This window comes from Pleurodeles waltl, chromosome 5 (genome assembly GCF_031143425.1).
Source record: "Pleurodeles waltl isolate 20211129_DDA chromosome 5, aPleWal1.hap1.20221129, whole genome shotgun sequence".
Classification (NCBI taxonomy): Eukaryota; Metazoa; Chordata; class Amphibia; order Caudata; family Salamandridae; genus Pleurodeles; species Pleurodeles waltl.
In genome coordinates this window covers 1,001,528,697-1,001,546,635 of record NC_090444.1, presented here as the reverse complement: position 1 = coordinate 1,001,546,635, position 17,939 = coordinate 1,001,528,697, and the positions used below count along the sequence as shown (strand labels likewise).

Below are 17,939 nucleotides of genomic sequence, written 5' to 3'. Positions count from 1 at the left end.
GGTACAGAGCCATTGCAAGCAAAACTCTTTTTCAATTTCACACCATTCCTTCTCTGGATAGATATCCATCCTGGCTATGAATTTCTCATCATACCTAAACCAGCAAAACCCCCATAATCCATCTTGACTCTGTGAACCACATACGTTTATTTAAAAAGAGCCACACATCACTCCGGGTGTCATTCACAATAAACACTTGCAGGTTAGACAAGCTGAAGTCCAATTTTCAATAGTCTATGGCACTTTAGGCCTCCGCGCTAACTCCCACTCCTCTTCTTTTGAACCTTCTTGTTCTTCCCTGTGAAGCAACTTAAAAACATCCATGAATTTCCCCCGCAAATCTTGTCCTTCATTTGTTGAGTGAGATGTGCCCCAACAACATTGGCACGTCCATGATATGGAGCCGCCAGTCTCGTCTGAAACCAACTTACCAGAGGACTTCTCAATACTCACATTATCTGACTTTGTAACCTTTCCCATGGTATTTTATCACCTTCCAAATCCGCCTGAATACACATGTCCTTACCTTCCAAAGAGCTTACTCCCAACACTGAAATATTACCAGGGCTATTACCAACAGCAATAGAAACAATATGAAAAATAGAACTTCCCTCCTCTGAAATGCCCCGCTTCTCACCTCTAGGAATGTTCACATTTGCATGTTTCTTCTCCTCTCTTCCTCCTTTGCAATCGTGCTGGACCGTCTTCTGAAATGACTTCTGTAACACACCACTACTCCTCTTCCCATTAGAAAGAGACCCACTACCTGCAACATGAACATTACCCAAATTAGTGTCAATATCATCCACAATTTCACCCTCCTCCACAACTCCTCCCTCATCATAATCTAAAATGTCCTCCTATAACCTTGAACAGTGCAAAATGCCTTCAGAGTTCCGGCTGGTAGATGGTTGCTCCGTAGATACCATCCTTCCAAAGTCTTCAGACGTAGCTCCAACATGCTCCTGAGACATCAACAAGCCACTCTGGATCTCGCCATCACTTCAGGCCGTTGTACCAAGGGGTGTCCCGGCTCTCACTGGAAATTTTACCTTCTCTGTACTCAGCCCGTGTCTCAGTGGTCAAGCCTGCTCTTCTGCCCTGCTCAGTGCAAAAGAGTTGTCTCACCCAGCCTGAACTTCAGCTGTCCTGGACTGTAGAAATCCTTTGCTATTCTGAACTGCCCCTACTGTTTTTGCCATATCAAAAATTAAAACATTATTATTTTCAGGCTCACAGCAAAAATGTTTTCTTAAATCAATGCCCTCCTCATTAATAAAACCTACTTCATGCCCTACCTACATTACATTACTATCAAACCACCGACCTCTGCACCTTGTGTACCATGGGGCTAACAGTCCTTGGCACAATCTGAAAATTCCTATCTTCCTGCATCGCCACAGCCATATTCTGCAAATCTAAACTTTATTCCTGTGCAGAAAAAGCTCGCCATGTCTCATTATTTTCCTCCGGATCAATAATTATCGGGTGCCCAATTTCCATGGGAACCGCATTCTTGTCATGCACTCCTAATGGTCTTTCCTAAAAACGTCATTCCATACACGAGAGCGCTCAAGTGCCACCTCTATAGTGAGTGAGGTTTGTTTTAGTGTCCCCATGACAACGCTTAACACTGCGCCCAAGTTAGTGGCCCCCAAGTGGTGCGCAGGTGTCACGGCAATCACTCCCTTGACACCTCTACCACGGCCACCAACACATTCTTACATTGCAGCGCCCGATTTACACCCTAATTTGGGACCACCGCACTGCACCATATTGGTGCGCACAGGCACAGAAAACTCTGCCTCAGCTGCAACCTCATTAAACAACTTCGGCTCAGGTGATACGATTGTCCACCACTCAACTACACCCTTTTGGAAATATTTCTTATGCTTGGCAGATGGTGAGGTGCATGCCATAACTGCAGCTGCTACCCCTTCAGCAGATGCCCTTTTAGGATGCTTGAGTCCCACTCAAGCCTGTTCAAGGACCCCTTCCTGCAATATGTCTTCCCTTCCCTCCTCCTGCAATAACTTTAAGGCCTTAACGACTCTATTTACCTGAAACCGAAACCAATGTAAATTACTTTGGCCTGCCTCTATTGCTAATTTGACAGCTCCCAAAGTGGCCACCCATACCCTGCCCACTACATATTACCCTTCTCTGACCCCCTTACATGCCATTTGATCCACGTTGTGGGTTGTACCACCGACGCCCGGGCGGGAGATCGGGCAAGCCCTTACTCCCCCTAAGCCCCCATAGCTCAAGGGATGGCTCCATCTCTGGAGAAATGTCATGGAGGTTGCATCATATTGTGACAGAATTTGACAGAATCACCACGATTGAATCATGAATGTATATGTTTTAAATTGCACATTTAGTGGCTACTTTTTCTGTAATCGATTTAGCAAAACACGTCAGTAGTGATCAGGTGATGCACAGAAGAAAGTATATATTGTTTTATTAGTCCTTATAGCTTTCTTCCTTCATTTTCTTTCCATTTAGGACGTGGCCTTTTCTTATCAAGAGTCCAAAAAGATATAACAACCTAACGTTTGTGGAGGCAATGAATGCCTTCCAGTGGTCTAGAAAGAAAGGAATGTCATTTAATGAACGAATCCTTCGTGTGCCAGTCAATGTGAGATGCTCGAAGCATGAGAGCGAAGAGTGGTCGGTAAGTCGGCATTCAATTCGGATTTTTATCTGTTATACAATAAGAATCCTGTCATTAAAAAGATTGGAACCATAAAACAGAGACACTGGTGTCCTCTGTGGCACCGGTATGTCATTGATATGACACTGTTATGATTTTGATAACACGCAATTGAAATGATTGAAGTTTGGGTAACAGGATCAGTAAGAATCACGAGAAGCATTGTTGTATTTCTAATTCCAGGATTTCGAACTTGCATTTTATTCTTGAATCCAGAATCTTTTGCTGTCACTGAGCTTCACACAATGTCAATAATCTTCCGATGTAATCTTTGCTTTCATAAATCTTACTCGGATTCTGCTGCCTCCTGTACTGTGCACCTTATTGGTATATAGGTCACAGTTCATCTGTTGCAACACAATTGATGGTTTCAGAAGGGCAAATTCCTTAGACTTAGTGCATTGTGGACATTCCAGGGCTTCAGACATTTCGCTATTTATATGCCATAATGCTTCAGTATGTGTTCAAATAACACTTTAAAATGAACTTATTCGGACAGTCACCCATTGAACGTACTGAATATATCCTCAGTCACATAATAGGCTGGTTTGTGTTCTTAACCTCTATAACTAATAATTGAATGAATAAATGAATGCTGCACCCCACGTTTGGTCCAATGTCCGCACTTCTACTGTCATAGCTGTAACTCAGAAACTGGTGTTGTGAAACAACTCCAACATACCTGCACCAATAAATCTGAGGTGCATACACTGACTCTTATAGAAAGTGAGACGAATGAGTGATGCGTTTGAGACAGTGCAGCCACTGCAGATGTCTTGTAGTTGAATTGTCTATTGGCCTATTCTATCTAGAAATGTGTTGCTATTTTTAGGTTTCAAGACACAGGTCTGCAAATGAGAAATGAATACAAGGGGGGTACTCTGATGGTTCTCTAGCCTACTCTGCCCAAGATAATATTGCAACCCAAGAATCATGAGAGGTTGACCAGCCCCGCATCAGTGGACTAAAAAGAAAGCATTTTTCTATCATCAAATAACACTAAACTAAAATATAAACAATTATGATTCCATTGCAAAGTGTAAACATCGACAAATACGGTGTGAAGTCATGAGAATTCTCTGGGAGTTCTGCAGGAGGCAAACAGAGAGAGCTTTGCATTAGAACATTGGTTCTCAACCTTTTGACTTCTGTGGACCCGCATTTTATCAATACTGGAGCCCGGAGACCCCCACGGAATCATTATTGGAATCCGGGGACCCCCACTGAGCCATTACTGATAGTTGGAACCTAATATTATTACATTTTCTAAGCAGTCGCGGACCCCCTGAGGAGGCTTCGCGGACCCCCAGGGGTCCCCGGCCCACAGGTTGGGAACCACTGCATTAGAACATGCGGACAAGGAAACACATTAATAGTGGTCTTTGGTTAGGTTTGTGAATCTCTCATCGGCGGACTTCTGAAGAAAAAAGAGGATTTGTTCATTTCATTAGACGTGGAATGGGACGGTATCTTAAAGCAGGAGCATGTCATTATGAGTTAGAAATTAGCTAGTGAAACATAATTTACCCTTCCACTGGGTTTTGTACTGGCTGATGCTGCCGCCATCTTTAGGAATCTCCACTGAATCAGATAGGTGGACAAAATGGTGGTGCGAGCTCAGCCAACATAGGTATTTGACTTGCTTGATCTGAAGGAATCTGGTGCAATTTCCAGAAATGTCACAGGAGGAACTTTTGCCACCTCGCACTGGAAAATAACGTTTAATGAGGATGTAAACTGCATGCTTAGTTATTACTGCTGTTTTGCACAACTCTAAACCTGCAGCATTTCTGTTCCTCACAGATTTATCAATCCTGTGAATGTTGGGGCGGAGTGTTCATTATTGCCATGATATAAATGAAGCCCTGGCATCATACTCTGGGACAGGCTTTCGAGAGAAACCAGGGAACAGCCCCATGGGTTTAGACCTGTATTTCCATCAAAGTAATGATATATCGAATCTCCAATGCCTGATTTGCAGGTTAGGTAATGTCTGAGAAAGAATTATGTGACAAACTGACAATTCTGAAGAAGACTTCTTCACAAATTACGTAAATAAACACGTTTTGTGTCACCGACCAACATGGAGCTCGAACACCTGTGTTTTGACTCAGTCTTCCCTGCAAACATCAGAACAATAGTTAATGATGTCATCGTTTTGACTCAGAGGTCATCTGATGGCTACTAGCTTGTGAAACCCTTTCAGGGTGTCTTTTGTGCAAAAAACTGCCATCGATTGACAAAACAATAAAGAACAGGTATCATCTTTCTGACTTTTGTGAAAGGGTAATCTGAAACTATCATGATCGTTACGTAAAAACAGTGCAACAAGTCAAAAAGATGCTCTAGCCCCTCGGGTAACAATTTGATAGTTGCATTTGGCAATACAAAGAACTCAATGAGTGGTACTCAACTCAGACGTGTGAAAAGGTCATTTTGTGGAAAAGACTCTCATAAAATCGTTCTGAGGCTGTGGAAGTGTGTTTCGTTATCACGCAGGTAGGTGACCTTTGGTGCACTGTCTCTGTGAGTTTGAATGCAGGGTTGAAATCTAAGGGAAAATGGCTAATGCATGTTCCTCCAATCCCTGCTGCGCACACAGACTCCCAGAGACACTGTAATATGTGCCATCTGGCTTCCTGATCCCAGCTTGGCCGCCTGTGCTCACATAAAATATACTTTAAAATTAAAAAGAGATGGCAAAGAGTCAGTAGAAAGGATAAAGTGCATCAAGGGACTACTGATCAGAGGATGTTACAGTGTACAAGCCAGAATTAGCACCTTGCAAATCAGCATGACATGCTTGACAGTTTCTTCCTTAATACTCTACACTACAATATCTGTGTTAAGGCAGTATATCATACCATGATTACGTTAAATTCATTAGCTGCAGTTGATTTAGGAAACTCGAACATATGTATCTCTAAGCGTTTGTTTCATGGATAGTCTGAAAAATGTAGGCAAGCAGCAGCTGCAAGTACTTTTAGGCCCTAATGAACAAAACACTTTTGTTGTTGCAGACCCTGCAATTCACAAAAACATGGATTTTGCAGCTGCAAAGGTTTGTTTTAATGAACTAATCCAGTTTTTCAAGTTGGAACTCACAAAATAGTTTTTTGCTGTCCATTCTAAATTGCAGTTAGGGGGCATCTCCTCTAAATTGCGAGTCGCAATGGTATTTTTAATGGGTTGCATCCCCAAGTGCAGGCGCAATCTATTGATAGGTGACTGACACCTAGGAAGATGTAGTGACTAACTCGTACAGGGGAAGGTTTGTCAGCAGCCTTGGCGAGAGTAGGCAGTGGTCCAGGGAACAACTGCTCATTCCCCTTGATGATTTCTCAAATAGTAAACTATTTTTAAAAGCAGCACTAGTTCTTATAAGAAAAGACTGCTTTAAATTATCATGGAAGAAGAAAGAGTGGTGCCTGCCCATTCATAACTCACTCATGTTCTAGCACAGTTGGGTTCAATGTGAAAAGTTGGGGAGAATGTAAGTTTAGTCTATGCTGTCCTTCCCTAGCTACTCATTGTCACACGAATGATCTCTATTTCCAGGACTGAATTGTGTATCTAAGACAGTAGTGGGATAACAAAACCTACCAACTGAACACCAGCTGAAGAAGGCTGAGTGCCACAAAAAGCTTCATTCCTCATCTTGATGCACTCTTTTACTTCCCAACTGTGCTTTTACTTACACTTCACTGAAACACTTTGGTACCCAAGTGATAAGATTCTTGCTAATCCTTTTGTGTACTTTTTGGATTTGGTTGATCTATTGGGTATGCCTTACCTTACACCCACACATAAATTCATATGGAGTTCAACAAATTGGTTTACAGTTAAGTAAAACTGAAAGATAATACTCTTTTTCCTTCCTCACTGTTCACTTGCCTAGCTCTGTTTCTGACCTCTTATTTCCATTAGTTTTTATCCCCTTTAATTTCCTAACTGTTAGACCTGGCATCCTTGTTGTGGTCTCCCCTGTCCTCCTCTGCTTCCCATGTTTTGATTGTGTGCTGGACTCTGTTTTTGCTGTTTTTGTTACCCTGTGCACTACCACTACTGACCAGTGCTAACGTGCAAGTACCCCCTGTGTAAATTGTATGTGTAGTTGGCTTTTCCATTATTTGCACATTTGCTTTACTAGTAAGGTGAACTAGAGGTGCACAGGGCCTGTAAATCAAATGCTACTAGTGGGCCTGCAGCACTGGTTGTGCCACCCACATAAGTAGCCCTGTAAACATGGCTTAGACCTGCTACTGCCTGCTTGTGTATTCATTGTCTGGGTGAGACTGACAGTTGGGATGTTTGTGAATCCCCTCTAGACAGTGACACAAAGGGAGCTGGGGTGTTGCCAGCATATCCTGATGGGCCATCTGGGCTAGAGTGGAGGGAGGAGTGGTCACTTTCACCTGAATGGGCTGTGCCTCCCCTCACACAATGCAGTCTCCAACCCCTGATGCCCAGGCCTGGGCAAGGCAGGATCTTGTGAACAATAGAGACTTTCCTTTGAAGTTTGCCTACTTCAAAGGCAGAAAGGGGTATAAGTAATGGACCCAAAACCACAGATGCCCAGATTACTTTTGGAACCAAGAGGAACCTCTGCCAAAGAGAAGAGCTGCCCCTTTGCCTGTGACTGTGCTTTGCTGGGTTGGCCTGCAGTTGCTGCTTCTGTCTGAAAGAGGACAAAGACCAGACTTTGTGGTATATTCCTGCTTGTGAAGAATCTCCAACCTCTTGTTTTGAAGTCTCAGGGCCATCAAAGACTTCCTCTGCCGGCACCTGGACTCTCTTCTGAGAGTCCCTCCCTGCCAAGTGGTGCCCTACCCAGTCCCTGGTCCCTTGAAAGGTTAAGCTGGTAGAACAAGGACTGAAATCCACGCACATGAAGCTGTGCAGGAAAAATTTCGACACATCACTTGCAGCGCGGCTGTAAAAATGATGAGCCACACGCCTCATGGCTGAAATGGACGCATCACCTGAATTGCAGCTGGAGAAACCATGCGACACCCGCTTGCGGCTGCTGAAAACAACGCAATCCCCACGCAGCGCAGTTTTCCATCACCGTGTGGCTGGATTTCTCATGCATTACCCTGGGTGTCAAAATCAATGTAAACCTGTGCGGACACAAGGTGACTGTCTGGAAAACGACACATGGCAACACTTGTGAGCAAGAAAACTATGCATTGCTGACTTTTTTAATGCACGCTCACCCGGGTGGCTTTATTTTTTACGGAAACCGGATACTTTGTGTAACAACAACATTGCCGTTGTTTTCTATGGAGCAAGAATCTATTATTTTAGAAATTCATATCTTTACTTGTGTATGTTGGAATTTTATTGTTTTGGTCTTGTTTGATTTAGATAAATATTGCGTATTTTTTTTCTAAACTGGTGTGGTGTCCATTTTGTACTGTTTTCACTGTGTTACTGTGTGTGTTAGTACAAATACTTTACACATTGCCTTTGAGATATGCCTGACTGCTTGTGCCAAGCTACCAAGGGAGTGAGCAGGGGTTATCTAATTGTGTATCTCCCTTGAGCTGACTAGAGCGAGGGTCCCTGCATGGGCAGAGTGCAAACTGACTGCCAACAAGGGACCCCATTTCTAATACTGAGCAAAACCTGTGTAATGCCTATGATCCTCCTATTTTGAAGAGCATTTAGAATTTTTTTAACATCTTTCAATATCCAAGCACTATACTGAGTAAAGACGTACCCTAGCATTGCATGTTCTCTGACAATCTGCAAACAACTTTACAAATAAGATTCTAAAGCAAATCTTTGGATTCTTGAATACTTTCAACGATATAACATAAGTAAATTAGTTTTCTGCTTTCTGTAGCTTACTGTCTTACAAAATATTCTACAAAAATTGTGAACAAAAAGAATAGAAAGGACAACTGTTATGCTGTGAACAGAAATATTTTACAGCTAAAACACCCATTTTGTAATATAAATCCCTTTGGACATGTTTTTTAAACCAGGTAGTCTGCAGGGTTGAGGATTTCATGGACCATGTATCACAATGTGTTTCTGTAAAGCTGTATCACCCTCGTGGTGCTAGTCTGTCTCAGTGCTGGAAGACCTGGATGGTGGTGCTTCTAACTGGCTGGGAGGTCTGCACTGCATGAGGTGACATGAGAAAGGACCAACGGACGTGCTGGTGTGCAATCACGTGCCATGCACTGGCCCTATGTGGCATGCCACGCCTTGTCTATGTTGATGGGTGCAATAACCTCATGGACAAGCAAGGAAGCACACCCAAGTGACCATGCAGGAGCAGCAGAGGGGAAGGACTAGCCCTGAGTTCTGGACTCAACTGGGTACCACACAATCCCGGGAAGGCAGAAACAGAAATGCGCCTGTCTTCAAGTTCAGGACATACCAAAGTTGAGCACACCCATCAGTCAGTGGGAGGTAGGTGTGGCCAAGGTACTGCAATGGACTGATCGACAACTATGACGTGACTCTCTAGTGACGGACAAGTGATGCCACAATAAGTGGTTGCAAGAGCTTCAATTTGTAAAAAAATTTGAATAATGATCTATTGTCTCCAACTCTCTCACCACCAGCACCGCCAACAGAAAGTCCTTGTCCTGAAAATAGTGCTGGTGGGAACCACCAGGAATGACATGCTCAAATTAAACATTCGGTGTTCTGTTCCACATGCCTGTAATAAGGCTGCTTCTCGCAAATAGTGCATGTTTTTTCTTTACTAGTAATTTGTTTTTCATTGTGTGCCGAAAATGGACACTACGATTCAAAATCTTCAGATCACACAACCATACGGCACCACATTGTGTCAGGTCCTGATCATGTACTTTAAAATTATCTGGGTATTTCCAGCAACCAAAGAGGGTATTTCTTCCGACTGTGGATTATTGCGAAAGATGATTCCACAAATCAGGACAAGCAAGTACACCATGAGAAATTACTCGCTCTGATGAATGTACAGCATCCATTTTAGGACATCCTCATTCCTCACTGCTCATCCCTACCTCTCAACCCTGCTTCTCATCCATCATCCCTACTTCCCATCCATCATACAGAATCCCTACTTCTCATCCATCATCCCTGCTTCTCTTCCATCATCCCTACTTTTCTCATCCATCATCCCTACTTCTCATCATCATATATCATCCCTACTTCTCATCCATCATCCCTACTTCTCTTCCATCATCCATACTTCTCATCCCTGCGTCTCATCCCTTCGTCTCTTCCATCATCCCTACTTCTCATCCATCATCCCTACTTTCCTTCCATCATCCATACTTCTCATCCATCATCCCTACTTCTCTTCCATCATCCATACTTCTCATCCCTGCGTCTCATCCCTGCTTCTCATCCATCATCCCTACTTCTCATCCATCATCCCTACTTCTCATCCATCATATATCATCCCTACTTCTCATTCATCATACATCATCCCTACTTGTCATCTATCATACATCATTCCTTCTTCTCATCCATCATCCCTACTCCTCATCCCTGCTTCTCATCCATACTTCTCTTCCATCATCCCTACTTCTCTTCCATCATCCTTGCTTCTCATCCCTCCTTCTTATCCCTACTTCTCATCCATCTTCCATCATTCCTACTTCTCGTGCCTCAGCCATCATCCCTACTTCTCAGTCATCATCCCTACTCCTCATCCCTCAGTCATACCAACACATTTTCAGTTTTGTGAAACACACCTTCACACTGATTTGTTGGGAACAGCCAATCAGAGTTATGAGAGAGAGCTGCATTCTATTTCAAAGAAAAACAGCCTCCTCATTGCACATGGTGGGTGAAGAGGGAGGAGAGGAAATGCAACTGTGTGTTTGTTTCCAGTGAATTCAAGGCTGCACAATATTTCATTTTATTTAACTCAGTGTTTTTCTGTTTGCACAGGGCTCTGCAGAAAGCTCTGCTGGTTTGGGAAATACAAGGAGTGCACAGCCTGGGCCATAAATCAGCTCTTGGAGAAAGGGTTATACAGGTCATCTACAGTTCAACCAAAAACCTTTCTGGTTTCATTTTCATATGTAGAAACAAAATGTTTAAAATCAACTCTGGTGACAGTGCAATTCAGTTCATCCAAACCTTTCTGGTTTCATTTTTATTTGTAACAAATAAAATGTTTAAATCTGAGCCTGCTTTTTATTTGTAACAAATAACATGTTTACATCTGAGGCTGCTTTTATCTCTGAGAGCTGTTTTTTATTTTATTTTCTGAAACCAGCAAGATTTTAATGAACTGGTGATGAACTGTATAACCCTTTCTCCAAGAGCTGATTTATGGCCCTAGCTGTGGGCTCCTTGTATTCCCAAACCAGCAGAGCTGTAAGAATGCAGCTTTCTCTCATAATTCTGATTGGCTGTTCCTAACCAATCAGTGTGAAGGTGTGTTTCACAAAACTGAAAATGTGTTGGTATGACTGAGGGATGAGGAATGAGGAGTAGGGATGATGGATGAGGAGCAGGGATGATGGCTGAGGCATGAGAAGTAGGAATGATGGATGAGAAGTAGGGATGAGAAGCAGGGATGAGGGATGAGAAGTAGGGATGATGGAAGAGAAGTAGGGATGAGAAGCAGGGATGAGGAGTAGGGATGATGGAAGAGAAGTAGGGATGATGTATGAGAAGTAGGGATGATGTATGAGAAGTAGGGGTGATATATGATGGATGAGAAGCAGGGATGATGGATGAGAAGTAGGGATGATGTATGATGGATGAGAAGTAGGGATGATGGATGAGAAGTGAGAAGTAGGGATGATGTATGATGGATAAGAAGCAGGGATGAGGGATGAGGAGTAGGGATGATGGATGAGAAGCAGGGTTGATGGATGAGAAGTAGGGATGATGGAAGAGAAGCAGGGATGGCGGATGAGAAGTAGGGGTGATGGATGAGAAGTAGGGATGATGTATGATGGATGAGAAGTAGGGATGATGGAAGAGAAATAGGGATGATGGAAGAGAAGCAGGGATGATGGATGAGAAGTAGGGATGATGGATAAGAAGCAGGGATGAGACGCAGGGATGAGAAGTAGGGATGATGGAAGAGAAGTAGGGATGATGGATGAGAAGTAGGGATAATAGATGATGGATGAGAAGTAGGGATGATGGATGAGAAGCAGGGATGAGAAGTAGGGATGAGGAGTGAGGAATGAGGATGTCCTAAAATGGATGATGTATGAATGGCACTGTCCGTTTATGAGCAAACTCTGACGTTGGCACAAGTATCTTTCCAATTTGAGAAGTGCCAATACACTGGTTGATGAAGAAGCATTAAATGACATTACATGGCATCATTTATATATTTTTTCTTCGAAAGAGGGACTATTTAAAAGCTTGGTCTTTCTCCAGTGAGAAGTACTTAATCAACAAGCCAGAAGATAACGTGGGTAGCATTTGTTTTCACAGCAGAGACGAGTTGAAATGGAGGCATAATCACACAGGGTGGAATATATATGCACACTTCCTGTGTGTGGATGTATCTAGGAATTCGTATGTAAATGTCTCAGGGAACAACACAGTATGTTTTAAACCTTAACCTTTAAGAGATAAGCAGTTAACGCAGTGATCTGCCTTGATTGGAAAATTAAAATAGGGATTCGGTCATTATTCTGATGTGTTCTAGTTAACCAGTGACTATGGGTTCACAGATGGGGTCATTACCTCAAGCCCTGCAATTCTGAGATGCCCCACACCCCCTTGAAAAAAGAATTTGTAGTTTTAAAATCAAGCATGCCAGTTTATTACTGAAGAGGCAGCAAAAGAAGGCCATGTCACTGTATGGCACCAGATACTGGAGTTGCCTTGTTTATTCAGTCCCCGGAGGATATGTTTTTAATACTACAAAGCAAGATGATACAGGCCCCGCAAAAGCATATAACAGAAACAAAGTGGCAACTAAAGTGAGCGATTTTAAAATGTAGGCCTACATTAACTAGTCAGCTTGAACGTGGACAAATACACTCTGAGCACATTTGGTTGTTACGTGTTAATGTTGATATTCGTGCAACACATTTTATTATGAAACATCTTCATCAGGCGTCCCACAAAACACCCTTTAATGTACTATCACTTTGTTTCGTTTACATTGTAGTCACATTGTAGTTGTAGCATATTGGGTTTAATTTCGGTCTAATTTGGAGATGAGTTGTGCACTGGAAAGATTTGAAAATAGTCTTCAAAACCATGCACTGCAACCTTTAAATCCAATGGGTCAAATTAAAGGGAAAAGCAATGTGGTCATAAAGTAGGGATTCATTAGCGATATCCGCCCAAAAAAGTGAGGAAATGGTTGGAGCTTCAGGGCCGTCATAAAGTTCCCTATAGCCCAAATAAAATAATTTTGTTTGACTATTCAGGTGATTAAATGCAGCTTATGGTTTGAGCGTGCCTCCAGCTGGGCCTCTAGGCAGTACTTAATTTGTGCATGTTGTTTCCGGTGCTGAGCACCAGCACTTATTTTTGAGGGCCGGCGCTTATTCTTCTCCCTCAGGCATTTGCTGCTAGCAAAGGACACATATGGGACAGACTGAGGAAGAGAAAAACGAAAAAGCGTCACAATGGGAGAAAGAAAACAGCTGCAAGAGTGAGCTGGAGGGACAGGGAGTGGCGGTAAGTGGATTGAAGAGGACCGAGATGGCTTCAGGATTACGCTACCTCAGTATTCCGTGCTCCCACATTTAATTGCAGCATCCACATTTTTAATAGGAGGGATTTGAGCACCGACACGTTTTTATTTACAAATTAAGCACTGCCTTTAGGTAATTTTAGCTGGGCTTTAATTCAGTAGGATGATCGCTCATCCCAGAGGACTCTTCTCCTCCTTTTGTTGAACCAGTCACATTGCCCAAAACACTTTAAGAGAAGTGGTTCTTGGGCATGTTTCTCCTGAAGGGACATGAAATAATTGCATGTTTGTGCTTATGCACAGGCAAGAAATATGAGCTGCTGTTGTGCAGTGCTGCCCCTACGGAATGCTAAGCTATAAATAATAGACTTGCACATGGAAAAAATGATTGACCAAAGGTATTAAATGAAAAAAAACACCTATGATGAAAGCCTGTATTTACACCTTTCTTCTACCCAACAGGCAGAAAAAACAGTAAGTCTAGTGATCTAGTAATTTTGATGTGTTTTCAAAGGGCACTGTTGTAATATCCTTTTTTCATTGGAATGAGTATTGACAGCTAAGTAGTAAAAGCCAAAGAACCATGTTTATCTTTTTCCAAATGGATATAATCAGAACACAAAATGTAATCCCGTTAGACCGAGGTATCTTAAATTCTAATTTAAATGAGTAATGTCTATGTGAACACCAATTTCCATCACCATGGTGAATAACTGAGGACTATAAGAGATACTGGTTTCTTCAGGAAACAAGGGTCAATTGTTTCACCATTATGCTGAATTGCAATATCCAAAACTCTTGCATCAAAAAACAGCTTTACGGCACATTTTGCACCACTAAAACTGTGCTAAATACAGCCGAACAGAAACAGCAGCAGACAGCAGCAGCAGCTCGGGTTCCCTTACTGCTCTATTGGGTAGAAATTTTCACCCAAATTACTCTAAATTATGCAAACAGTCATATTCACATACTTTTTGGCAATTTTGCATCACAAGAGTAACTCAAAATTACCCAAATTAATCCAATTACCCCGGAGTAATTAACATTTTTTGTAGCCCTAATTGAAAGAGACCCACTCACTTGCTCTTGAGCTGAGATCTCTAATTATTCTTCTATTTGATCTGTACATTCACCTTAGTAGCCAAACCCCTAAATCTGCACATAAGTTAATTAAACAATTATTCAAATACATCACACGTACCCGAATACTTTCCCCCAATGTGTGTATTTATGAGGCTTCAATATATATTCCGGCAATGCCAAATTCAAATTGTTCTAGAACTTAGACAACTTGCCAAAGGTTCTTCCTTTGTTCTAACTCTTCACCTTTGGAGCATTTTCTGGTACTTTTCCATATCTCTTTCAAACTCAAACAAGTAAAAGTTTATTCTCACAAATCCAAAAACTGGTACTAAAATGCTAAACAAATATTTGAACAATTGTCTAAGATCTTCTTATCACACAAGCTCAATGTGGGAAATGCCCTTTCTGCAGGGTCACCCCCCAACATTTTGTCTTCCTCCTTCTCTTTTTCGGATATCATTTTTGCTGGCTTTAGGACTCTGCACACTTTACCACTACTAATCAGTGCTAAAGTGCATATACTCTCTCCTTAAAACATGGTGACATTGGCTCATACCCAATTGGCTTATTTAATATACTTGTGAGTCCCTAGTCAAGGGCACTACACGTGCCAGGGCCTGTAAATTAAATGCTACTAGTGGGCTGCTGAACTGGTTTTGCCACCCACATAAGTAGCCCTCTAACCATGTCTCAGGCCTGCCTCTGCAGTGCCTGTGTGTGCAGTTTTACTGCCACTTCGTCTTGGCATTTAAAAGTAATTGCCAAGCCTTAAGCTCCCCTTTTTCTACATATAAGTAACCCCTAAGGTAGGCCCTAGGAAGCCCATAGGGCAGGGTGCTATGTGGGTAAAAGGCAGGACATAAACATGTGGATTCTATATGTCCTGGTAGTGTAAAACTCCTAAATTCGTTTTATAGTGCTGTGAGGCCTGCTCCTTTCATAGGATAGCATTAGGGCTACCCTCATATACTGTTTGAGTGGTAGATCCTGATCTGAAAGGAGTAGCCAGGTCATATTTAGTATGGACAGAATGGTGATACAAAATCCTGCTTAATGGTGAAGTTGGATTTTATAATTCTATATTACTATTTCAGAAATGCTACTTTTAGAAAATGAACATTCCTCAACATTTAAATCTTTCTGTGCCTTCCAGTCCATGTCTGGCTAGGTTTAGTTGACAGCTCCCTTGTGCATTCACTCAGACAATCCCAAACACAGGATGCTCAGTCACACTTGCATACATCTGCATATTGAATGGGTCTTCTTGGGCTGGGAGGATGGAGGGCCTGACACTTACATGTCAAAGGACAGTAGCCTGCCCTCACATAAAGGTCTGCCACACCCCCTACTGGGACCCTGGCAGCATGATGGAACTGAAAGGGGACATTGTGCACTTCCAAGCCACTATTTGAAGTCTCCCCCACTTCAAAGGCACATTTGGGTATTTAAGCAGGGTCGCTGACCCTACCAACTCAGACACTTCTTGACAGGACATTCTTGTCACAAACACTTCCTGGACAAGGGAACCTGAACCAGAACCTGCAACCTGCCAAGAAGAACGGACTGGCTGCCCAAAGGACTCACCTGACTGCTTTTTGTGAAGGACTGCTGCCGTGCTGTTGCCCTGCTGCCTTGCTGTTCTCTGGATGTGGAGAGAAGTGCTCTCCAAGGGCTTGGATAGAACTTGCCTCCTGTTACCTTAAGACTCAGGACCAAAAAGACTTCATCTCTGCAAGAAGAACTCCTTGTGTGGAAATAAATTACACACAGCCTTCCAGAAACAACGCACAGCCTGCACCGCAGTGAAAAATTCACCAGATGCCGAACTGGGACGACGCAGCCTGACTTCGCAACGAGAAGATCGATGCAGTGCCAGCGTAGTGACTGGAAATTCGACACATGGTCCAGGGTCGAGCCGGAATGACGCAGCCCGACTTCCAGAAAGGAATCGACACAGCACCTGCCGTGTGGTAGAAATTTCCACGCAACACCCACAGGATCGACCCAGCCCCTGTGACTTCATCCTGTCAGTGCCAGATTTCAACGCATCGTCCCAGGTGTGTCCGAAAACCCCGCAACCCAAAGAGGATCCATTACCAAGCGCCAGAAATCGACGCACAGCCATCCCTGCGTGGAAAATAAACAACACATCGCCATGTGCGGCCCGAGAAATTGACACACACCTCCCTGTTTTCCACGCATCTCTTCCATCTGCGATTCTTTGTGGAGATTTTGAATGCAAACCAGGTACTTTGTGCTTGCAAGAGACAATTATTGCTTTTAAGAGACTAAAGACACTTCATATAATTTTTACAGTGATATTTTTAACATATACTTATTGCATCTTAATCGTTTTGACCTGCATTTATCAGATAAATATTATATTTTTTTTCTAAACACTGTGGGGTGTATTTTTGTTGTGCTATACTTTGTTATTGCATGATTTATTGCACAAATACTTTACACATTGCCTTCTAAGTTAAACCTGACTGCTCAGTGCCAAGCAACCAGAGGCTGGGCACAGGATAATTTGGATTGTGTGTGACTTACCCTGACTAGAGTGAGGGTCCTTGCTTGGACAGGGGGTAACCTGACTGCCAAACAAAGATCCCATTTTTAACACTCAACATTCTGGATCTGATTTCTCATTTTGTTTCAATGAATGAGCTCTATGGTAAGTCTGTCAGTCACTTTGTTAAGGTATGACAACAGGTAAACTGAAAAGTACAAAACTAACCCCTTGCAAACTGTGGCAGAACGAAGTGTTGCTAAAATCCAAAATAGAAATCAGAGGTCTGGCAAAAAGTAGCAAAGAGACATATCTCATAGGTCCACAAGTCTAAAAAAGGTTAGAAACGCTTACAAGCTTGACATTTAAAAGGTTAAATCTTCCAGAAACAAACAGTAAATTTTCAAAATTCTTCAAGAGGATTAATAGGATTAATAAGCCTGCTGGAAAAATATGCACTGTGCATATCACAGAACAGCATTTTATGTGCACAGCTCAATGGGATACTGCTTTTGTCACAGAGATCCTTTAGTTACTGAGCAGTTCATAAGTTACAATCATCAACGAGCAGGGTGAGCTATGAACTGCCATCACAGAACTGCATGCATACTGCATTGTACCGGTAAAAAAGTTGTTTTTTCCCCCAGTCTTTGACTATTTTTGACTATCCTAATTTTGCTAAAAAGGGTTAGTTTGGGTAGAAATAAATTGTTCTTAGTAAAGTCAACCCTAATCACTGTGTTATGCTCTGAATCCCAAGTTTATGCTTCTCCAGACCAAGGACTCCTAACAAATGGCTACCAGTATGGATGACGTGAATCCTACACCTTGTAGTCCCATTCGTCAACATTTTCTATACACTGATTTACACATGTATGATTCATCGTCTGTGTATGTGTGCATGATGTAAAGTGCTTCAACATCCCACGCTGTTTTATAGTGCCTCTCTTACGCTTCTAAAAGAGGCACTATAAAACAAATGAAATACATGTGAGAGAAGGGCT

At 42.5% G+C, this 17,939-nt stretch overlaps 1 protein-coding gene across 3 annotated transcripts in view; it reads left to right on the top strand.

The window, feature by feature from the left end:
• Window positions 1–17,939, top strand: part of MOXD1 (monooxygenase DBH like 1) — a 759,590-nt gene that overhangs the window by 717,047 nt on the left and 24,604 nt on the right. For all 3 annotated transcript variants that reach the window (XM_069235166.1, XM_069235165.1, XM_069235167.1), the window contains one exon: window positions 2,506–2,674. In XM_069235166.1, the coding sequence (XP_069091267.1) occupies window positions 2,506–2,674 (169 nt within the window). The remainder of the gene's footprint in view (window positions 1–2,505; window positions 2,675–17,939) is intronic.